The sequence below is a fragment of the Fukomys damarensis genome, unplaced genomic scaffold, assembly GCF_012274545.1.
Source record: "Fukomys damarensis isolate Sample0158 unplaced genomic scaffold, DMR_v1.0_HiC HiC_scaffold_19, whole genome shotgun sequence".
In the NCBI taxonomy this organism is placed as follows: Eukaryota; Metazoa; Chordata; class Mammalia; order Rodentia; family Bathyergidae; genus Fukomys; species Fukomys damarensis.
The window spans coordinates 12,747,610-12,757,854 of NW_022900931.1; the positions used below are offsets into that span (position 1 = coordinate 12,747,610).

Consider the following 10,245-nt stretch of genomic DNA (forward strand, 5'->3'; position numbering starts at 1 on the left):
AGCTGTGAGTACTGAAGGGCGAGGTGCACACGACTCACTCGGGCAGCTTCATATTTACAAAAGGTCTGGGCTGTAAAGAGATGCCAGGCGTCTCCTATAAGATCGTGAACTTCTATTTACTGTAGGAGTTGTCGATTTACATGGGGAACTGGAAACGCTAAACAAGCACACAGTTTTTCCGTGCTCGGTCTATTTCTGCTGAGTTAAGAAACTTGGAGACATCATTTCACTTCTGGCAAGAGAAACAATTTCAGAAAGATGTTTAAAGCCGCCTTTTTGTTCTTGACCCTGAGTCAGAGAGGGACCTGTGCTTATGAAGAACGGTAGAGTTTCAGTCCTGAGATAACCCCAAATGAGCACAAGCTACCTTGTATAAACCACATGCGCAGCACAAATTCATAATTAAGGACACATCAGAACGATGTCTCTCTAGGAATGCCTCCCCTTCATAGAGGCGTCATAGTATTTTCAAAGTCTACATCCAAGACCGGAAGACTACACAGCCTGAATGCACAACAGGAAGTTAAGTGGTAGTGAGAGAGTATAGGAAATTGCAAAACAAAACCAAAAGCGCCCCCCCCCACGTTGGCCTGGTGATCCTCTTCTTTAGTATCTCCGAGGCTTCAATCTTCCCTTTTTTATTCAACATAAAGCAGATATGCAGTAAAATGCGGAAATATCAGGAAGAAGTCAGAGTTCCTCCTTAGAAATTGTTTCTTCTGATTTTTCATTTTCTTCCTGAAAAACAGCATAGCACTGATAGTGAGATTTGGAATCTATTTGTTTCTAAGCTTATAAAAATGAACCATGTGATTTCTCCTGGAAGTCCTAAATTCATCTTCAATTTTTATTGTATGAACTCTTTTATATGGGATTTGATTTGCTTCCCATTTTATCTTGAACAAAACGGCAAAATCTTGAATCCAGTTCCTATGAATAGGCAAGTTGCTAAGATTTAGATCTAGAACACGCAGGAAAGATTCCTTCATTCCGAGGAGGGCTGTTTGCACCATGGGGTGGAGAATGGATCACGGGGGGGCGCTATTCCCATCAGTGGATTAATCTATTGGTAAGTGCAGGGCTGAATGCGTTGTTAGGGGTGCGGCTAGAGCTTGGACACTGTGGCTGTGACCCAAAAGGATGTATCTTGTCCCCAGATCTTCCCTTCTCTTTCTGTTTCCTGGCCGCCATGGGTTGAGTAACTTTCTTCCCCTGTATGCTCTCACCGCGCCATTTCTGTTCTGGAACGAACCAGCCACAGTGTGAAGGCTCTGAAAAGCGCCAGCCAAGCTAAACCTCCCCTCCTCTAGGCTGTGGATGTCAGGTACTGTGTCTCAGCAACGAGAAAGCGACTAAGACACAAAACTTTTCCAGAGGTGATTTTCTAGCTCTATTCCCACAGCCATATGCCTACGCGCATCTTGAGCCGACCACCATGACCTCGTGTCCTTGTGCTATTCAGTACAGCCCAAAGAACTGTTAGAGGAGAAATGAGTCAGAGAGAGGAGCAAAAATGCCACTTGTTTTCCGTGTGGCCTCACACTTACCAACAGTTTGCCTTTCAGGAACCCATCACAAAAGTTTTGCACCTGCTCTACAGTGACTTCCGCCATGGGCAGAGCCGCCCACTTGTCATCCAGAGTGCGGTAAATAGCCAAAGCCGGCAGCTGAGATGTCTTTAGTTTGAAATACGATATCACCTTTCCGTTTTCCTTTACCCCGCTGTCCACCAGAACAAAGAGAACCTGCATTTGGGGATGTTTGAAAGGAAAAGATCTAGCTGAGGTCCAGGGGATGGAGATACCTTGTAATCATTGCAGTTTCCACAGCTTACATTTAGGGTCTGTGCCCCATAATTTAAATGTCAATTTTGTTAATATAAAACATTTTACTATTTTGCATTAGCTTTGGTATTGTAGTCCCTTTGGTCAGATTTATTTAATTTTAAGACTTTAAATTCAGTAATTATCTAAGAGAGGAAGTATAGCCTAATGGTTAAAAGCAGAGTATTGTACAAGTTTTACATTCTGCTTCTGGAACTTTTGAGCTGTGTGACTGTGGCCATGTTACTCAGCCTCTCTGAGTTTCAGTTTTTTCATCAGCAAATAGACTTTTTTGAGGAAGATTAAATGAGGAATGCACTTAATAATTTTAGTATAGTTTATTTCATGTAGTAAATATTTGATAAATATTAAGTATTTTGCAGGTACGTTTCAAGACCCCTCAGTGGATATCTGAAACTATAGATAGTAATGATATATGTGTGATATACATTTGATATTATTTATGACAGATATGTATATTTATGATATATATCTTATGTATGTGTTTCTTTGTTTCTCTCCATGGATACATACTTACACTATAATAAAAAGAACAATTATAACAACACACTATAATAAATGTTATTTAATAAGTAATGAATTACTTCTAGAATTTTCTACTTAATAGTTTCAGACCATTGTTGATTGCAAATAACTGAAACCATAGTTTCAGGATCTATGGAAAAAGGGGGACTACTGCATGTTATTAAGTCAAAAGTTCTACCCCAAGTAAAAATCTTTATAATATTCTAGGCAGAGGATGATGTCCATGCAATAGTACTGAATACTTTGAGTGCTGAAAACCAATCCTCAAAAAGGTGGCTCATTTTATGATCGGATCATTCCCTCCAGTAGAAAGTTTATATTTCAATGCAGCAGCCATGACATGGTTGAAGTTTTACTGTTTCAGAAACAGCAAACAAAACTTCACAAAGGAGAGAAGGGGAAGGGATAAATATTCATTGCATATGTGATAGGCACCAGATACTTGATAGGTATTTATATGAGAAATAAGGTCTGACATCTGCTCTAAACCATAAGATGTCATGGCAAGGAGTCAACAAATTATAACTAATAGGTGATTTTATTTTCAGTATCTTCATGTCTCTATTTTCTTACTACCTATCAATGCAGAAAAAAATAATAGTCAACCACCATGGGAAGGTTTTATATAGGCCTTCAGTAGTACAAAGCACATTTTTAATTTCAAAAAATTCAACTTGTCTGTCCAATTCTTTCTTTGTTATCTCGTGACCATAATTGTTTGCTTCACTGAGGTCTTTCCTGGCCCCACCTTCTTCTTCCTAGTGTCCAGGTCTTATGCACGGAATAAACCACCTCCTATTCCCAACTCACCTTTCCCCGGAAGAGCCTGGCTGCCTCCCGGTAAAGACGGATGCTCTCTTCATACTCTGGGGAAGCCTTGTTCATCATCAGGAGAAGATGAATCTCAACCATGGCATTAAATAGGCCATACACAGTCTGGCACATCAAAATGTGTTATAGCAGACAGAATCAGAGGGAAGGAGGGAAGTATGGGGAAAGAGAGAGAGGGAAAGAGGGAGGGAGAAAGAAAGAGAGAAAGAGAGAGAGAGAACGTGAGTGATAATCTAATGAAGAGGTCGATCGGAACAGACCACAGCAACACAAAATGGAACGAGACTCTAAGAAGACTCTCAAAGTTTCCCTGGTTTTCACGCACAGGTATAGATCCATTGTTTACACACAGTTGGACTGAGTATCCAAGAGAGTGTTGTAGAAGTGACGGCTATGACTCTCAAGGTCAAATGAGTCCCTCACTCTGGGGAAAGCCAGCCCCAGTGTAGGGTGCTGAAGTAGTGCTATGAACAGTTCACACGGCAACAGCTACACCAACCCTCCAGACACATGAGTGAGCCATCCTAGCAGCAGATCCTCCAGCTCCTGCAGCCCTGACCAATGGCCGCAGCCTCTCTAGAGATGCTAGACCAGAAGCATGCAGCAAAACCACTCCCAGATGCATGACCCACAGATATTGCATGAGATAATCAATGTTTACGATTTTAAGCTGCTAAATTTTGGAACAATCTGTTATGCGGCATTAGACAACATGTCTACCATGAAACACTTTAGTCATATTTTCAACTCCTCTTTATGCTGCGAGACTAGTCAGAGAGAGAAACTTAAAATGTGGCCTTTGACCATGCATGATTCTAGCATACTTGTTAAGCGTTTAGTACATGCTATAAGCACCCAAGGTCTTAGTTTTTCAAATGAGGAAATTGAAGCACAGAATATAGCTATCTTATAAATGGTGGACTGGGACTAATACGAGGTAGTCAGATGCCAGAATCCAAGCTCTTGATCACAAATGGGGTGTCTGGTGTGACCGACGTCAATCCTGGATGTGGTTGATACAGTCTACCTCAGCTTAGCAGGAAGATGAGCTCTTCAGGAAGCCAGAGCCCTCGTCCCACTTTGCTAATGAGAGCTGGGACTGGGTTTGCAGTTGTGCCCAATTTAGAATTATAGGACAGCCATGAGCCTGAGTAAGGGGAGGAGAGAAAAGGTGAAACTGTGGTGCTGGAACCCCTTCCATTCACATTCCTGAAACTGTGTTGCAAATCTAGTATAAGGAAATCCCATTACTTTCAATCTCTCCTTCTGAATACAGAAAGCACTGCTGTCCAACCTGTATGCACACAGGAAGGGAGAATACAACCAAATATTGACCACTGGCTCTCAGCACAGTGCTTCTAACATGATGTATACCACTAGGCTCTCAAGACAGTGGGATTGGAAACAGCTGGGTAGGATTCTCCCTGAAGCCAGGTGCTATTCCATAGAGATTTGACAGCCCCAATGGCTGCATGTAACCATGATGCAGACAAAGAAGGCCCAATAGTCTTTTCCTAAATATATCTCCTAAAGGTTTGAGATTTTGCATTTTGGACACTAGATGATAAAGGATTGACTTGTGTGGTACTAGATCCTATTACTTAGAGTACACATCTAAGCTCCTAAAACAGAGATGGAGCATAATTCTTAGGATGAGTCAAGAAATAAGAGCTAAGAGGTCAAGAGGTGCCTTAGCAGAGTTGCCTTAGCAGAAGAGATGAAATAGCAGATTAGTTTAATCCTGATAGATACCGCCTGATTTTTCATCTTGAAACCAAGTCTTGAGTGTGTACACTGAAAGTTTGTGGCAGGCCAAGTGCATAGTTGTGATTTTCTGCAAACCTCTGTATCAGCATCAGATGAGAAACAGCAGTAGCAGAATGGGCCACTGTCCAAATGAGACAACTATCACTCCTGAGAAGTTAAATTTACAATAAAAGTTAAACTTACTTCTCTAAAGAAATCATTACCAAATTGCCCCTTGATGTGATTTACCATCACTAATAATGTGAAACTTTAAAGAGATACATCATTGTTGTGTAAGATGACAGCAAGCCAAAGAGCTCAGGAAGGTCCTTGCCCTTTCTCAGTGGCCTGCAGAATCCGGATACATGAGGACCAGTTACCCAGGGACAATAAAATCTTTTCACTGCACTCTGGACTGCTCAGGAGACACAGTGACCAGAATGACAATGGTCTATTAATTATTGCTGCAATCTTTTCACTGCGCTCTGGACTGCTCAGGAGACACAGTGACCAGAATGACAATGGTCTATTAATTATTGCTGCCAGCATGGGGGGGCATGTGTGTGTGTGTGTGTGTGTGTGTGTGTGTGTGTGTGTGTGTGTGTGTGTGTGAGAGAGAGAGAGAGAGAGAGAGAGAGAGAGAGAGAGAGAGAGAGATCTGGTCAAAGTGGAAATGATGCTGCCACTCCGTGGAGATAAAAAAATGGTGAAAGAAATGAATAGGAATTGAGTGAACAGGAAAAGGTGTGTTTTTTTTATTCAGTTCAAAGTTGTGTGAAGAATAAAAAAATCCAGAGCAAGCAGGAGAAAGTGCAGAGACTATCTCTGAAGCTCAAACTGTTAGCCGTGTGGCCTTGGGGAAGTTGCTGAGCTTTTCTGAACTTCCATTTCCTCTACTGTGAAATGGAAATAGACAAGATAGGCTAATGTGTCATCAGCCTAATGTTGTGTTTTAAACTATGCCTTTTCTGTTTCCTCAATGTGTCACCTTGGATAATGTCACTGGGACCTTGAATGTTTTCCTTAAAATGGGCATAATAATTTCCTCTCTTCAATCTAAAACACACTAGTGTGAGGGTTAAATGAGAAATGAATATGGAAAGGCTTTGTAAATTCTGAAAAGGAGTACCACGCATGTTCAGTACTTTTATCAGTGGATACAGAGGGTTGCTGAGCTTCACTAGAAATTAATATGCTATCTGTCTATGATTATGTCCAGGATAGTAAAGGCAGGATTATAAGTTAATTGTATAAGTTGTAGAGAATTAGAAATCCAGAGACAATTTGGACAAGTGGACACCTTCCTGCGTGTCACCCACAGTGTGTAACAGCAGAGGGAGACAGACCTGGAGGCACCACAAGGTTTAGTTGCCCTCTGGTCAAAGAGTGGCTTGCACATGGTGTTACTGGTCCCAGAGGTGATACACTCAGAAAACAAGAATAGATGTTTGGAAACTTTTATAGAAAATGCACAAAGCTATGACATAGAAATATGTGATCAGTGGGTTTCAGTTTTTAAAAATTTCATTTGTGTAGTAATTTACTTTTATTATATTTTGTAAAAGTATTGGTCACTGATGCTTTGGGGGGGGCAATGGACCTTTAATATTCATTGCAATCTAGTTTGAGAAGTGGTCTAGAGAGCTGCTCAGGGCATAGTGGCTTTTACTGAGAAATTCCAGGGAGCAAATTAAGAATCAGTCCCCCTCACTTTGCATTTTGATCCTGTTTCTTGTTGTGTGATGTCATTGAACTTCCTATTTCTTTGTTGAATTAGCTAAAAGTTCAACAATCTTGAAGGGTTGCAAGAAAGGTAATGGAAACAGCATACTAGTTTCGATTAAGGCAGTTACTATCATTATTGATCAGAGGACCAGCGTCTAGGAGGAGAGGATCTCTGCTACAAAGATAAGTACCCTCCCTGATATATGGATTTCTGGGGCTGGTCCCAGGGACTACTGTTTACCATGGGGTTGTACTCTGTCACCAAGTGGAGGCTGTGGATCATAATGAAGCGGCTTAATTTGGTGGCGTCCATGCTTTCAATCTCTTCGCCTTCTAACTTCAGTTGTTCGTTATCCACCTAGTAACACACAAAAGGACAAAATCGCCACTGGTTTTTTTTTTCAATAATTAACAAATGTTCTTAGATCATCATGTATGATAGGAACTGGGAAAATCTCCAAAAAGAGAAAAGTAAATTAAGAATGTTCCCTTCTCTTGAGGGATGTAATTCAATTACTAATATATTGAATTATGCATTTTTCCATTGGTTCTGCCTGTTTCAAATTCCAGTTTTCTTCATTTCTGGACTGTTTTTGAATTGGATGAGTACTTTACATCATTCTTCTTTCCTATACCTTTTTGTCTGAGAAGTTACACAAGCTTTAATTATTTCCTTATGGATTACTGGCATGCATTATATAATATATATATTTTCAGAATCTAATATAAAGTGGCAATTTCACTCTCCTTTTGGATATTAGGAAATTCAAATACAGTTTATTTTCTTCTAATTCTATTCCTTAATCTTACAGGTGATTATCTTGTTCTTTATTTCTAAATCTTAAAAGACATTATTGTTATTGCACTAGCTTATTTTGTTCATTTATGAACATATTTACATTTTAGCTTCTTTTCACTCCTTCCTGTTTTTTTGAGATTCTACTTGGGTTTTTTCCCCCCACTGCTTGGAGAGCAACTTTCAGCATTTCTCTTATTATGAATTAGCTCTGTTAAATGACAAATTTTCTGTTTGGTTGTTTAATATATATATATATATATTATTTATTTTTATTTATTTATTTATTTATTTATTTCAACTTTGGTGTGCAACTTTTGTTTTTGCTGGTGATAGAATTCTAAGTTGCTTATTTTCTTTCAGAGTCTGAAAGACATAATGATTTGTCTTCTGCAATCTGGTATTTGTGCCGAGAGGTCAGCTGTGACCCTTATTGCTGTCGCTTTGAGGTTACTTTGAAGGTGATTGTCTCTTTTCTTTGACCTTCTTTAAGATTTTTTCTTCTTTTCATTTCCAGGTAATATAGTAGGACATGGCTAAGCGTGAATCATACATATCACAATTGCATGTATAGTTGTATATGCATAGGTGTGTGATTAGTGGTTCATGATCACCACATTCCATTGCCCCACATTTGCACTGTGTTGCATCCCTTGTCTTTGGGTTTCATCCCTGTCTTTAGGTACAGCTACTTAGGACCCAAAGATAGCATGAAAGGCATTTTACTGGATGTGGGTTTTAGAACAACCTTTCCACCACAGTCAGTGCCATAGCATGGATCCGGAATATCCCCCAAAGGCCTGTGTGCTGAAAGCTTGCTTGTCAGCCTGCGGGCCTACTGGGAGGTGGTGGTACTTCAGGAAGTGAGGCCTGGTCGAAGGAAGTTGGGTCACTGGAGGTGTGCCCTTGAGGGGATATTGGGACTTTGGCTCCTTCCCGTTTTTCTCTTCCCTTCCTAGCTGCTGTGAGGTGAGCAGCTTTGCTGCACCATGCACACCCTGCCATCAGGTGCTGCTTTGCCACAGTCCCCAAAGCAACAGACCAACTGACCCATGGACTGAACCTTCTGAAGCCCCTTTGTAGTAAGTTGATTATCTCAGGTATTTTGTCACAGAAAACTAACACACTCTGATATATTAAAAGATAGAACTTAATAATCTCAATCATTCTTGAGGTAGCCATTCCCCTCCCTCCCTTTAGGGATTCCCATAAAGATAAAATGCAGCCTTATCACTCATGGCAACTATGCCTGCGGATAAAATCATTAAGGCTAGGTCTTGAACAATTTTGAGATTCTTGGACACCTCCTTAACCCTTTTCCCTCACCTCTGCTGTCTCTCACAGTCTCGACCCAGTCAGCTCTTGCCTTGGATCAGAATCAGTTTTATTCCGAGAAACTTTCTCCCAGTAGATCCAGAAAGTTAGAGGCAAATCTCATTTTAGTTTGTGTAGGAGAGAATTCTGGAAAATGAAATCCAAGTCACTAAGCAGTAAGAATCCAAGATTGCTCCTTAGTTATCCCCACAATGATCCCTATTACCTATTTTTCACTTCTTTTCTTCAAGATGGCCTTCTTTTGGGTTAATAAAAGGCACCGTGAACCTCTGAAAATCTCAGTGTACCCCCTGTGATTAATTTTATTAATTCTGGACATAGAGTCATTCTCTCATGATCCATTTGTTTGAGAATTATTGGTTGAACATCTATTGTGTCTTAGGCACTGAGACACAAAAGTGCTGACTTTTGCTTAAATGTCAATTTAAATGCTCTTTACTCCCAGACTCTTTCACACAATTTAAGTTTATGAAATAAATGCTGAGGCACAGAAAATATTTGTATTTCTAAAATAGGATTTTGAGAGAAGAATCATCCAAACCACAGAATATTTTAAAAAGTGAAGTCCCTTTGTATTATAATTGTTTTAAAATTCACAAAGTTCTATTAGAAAACTTGGGAAAGAAATACAAAAACAAGAGAAAGTCTTAGGCTGCAACCTTGCCTGATTTTATAGTCCCTGTCATCCCAAATCAATAGGAATGGGTAAGGAAATAAGTGAACTGCTTGATATTTGTGGCTCTTCTGGATCTGCAGTACACCACACTTTAGGGTTTGCTGTTGTAGCCACCAAAATTGTCATTCTCACCCTCGCAGTGAGGGCCCATTCAATGCGGAACATGTCTCAGTGCTTCCTGATTAGGAACTCTTAGGAACTCTGGCTGCACAGCAGGCCAGACAACCCCTCCCTGTCCTCCCCTTTCCCGGCAACTAACCCCTCACACTTCCCAGAACAGGCCAAGCCGGAAGTGCCTGGGATGCCAGGTGTTTCTGCACTTAGAGCACTGGGAGGCAGAGGTTGGGAAGCCCAGACAACGTTCCCTAAGCAGCAAAAGAGCTTTAATAAAAACCACTCTCCTGCGGTCTCTCCTGCTTGGTGTGCTTCTTTTAATGAAATATGCCCAATTATTGCAATATTCCTTAAATGAACATGTTCTAGAATGTTTATGTGTAGGATTCCCGGAAGCAGAATTTGAACAGGAAATCTGCCTTCTGTGAAGAGAATTATCTGCATAAGGCACTGGAAAGAAAATTTGACCCTAAAACCAAGAGTTGGGAACATTTTTTTTTTAAATACACTTTTTGAATATTTGGCAAAACTTATGTTAAAATGTCCTGTTATTTTTCTACCCAAGGAAGGAGACATCAGGAAAAAAAAAAAAAAGCAGAAACAGTGAATTGGAAGATTGCCACTTTATGGTTTCCAGAGAGTTATCTGATTTT

The 10,245-nt window shown here is 40.3% G+C and overlaps 1 protein-coding gene across 1 annotated transcript in view; it reads right to left on the reverse strand.

The window, feature by feature from the left end:
* Positions 1 to 205: 205 nt before the first annotated feature.
* The window catches only part of Erp27 (endoplasmic reticulum protein 27), a 17,573-nt gene continuing 7,533 nt past the window's right edge, over positions 206 to 10,245 (reverse strand). The window contains exons 4-7 of the mRNA XM_010638431.2: positions 6,913 to 7,029; positions 3,180 to 3,305; positions 1,548 to 1,745; positions 206 to 738 (exon numbers count right to left, since the gene is read on the reverse strand). Coding sequence (XP_010636733.2) covers positions 691 to 738; positions 1,548 to 1,745; positions 3,180 to 3,305; positions 6,913 to 7,029 — 489 coding nt within the window. The 3' untranslated portion in view covers positions 206 to 690. The remainder of the gene's footprint in view (positions 739 to 1,547; positions 1,746 to 3,179; positions 3,306 to 6,912; positions 7,030 to 10,245) is intronic.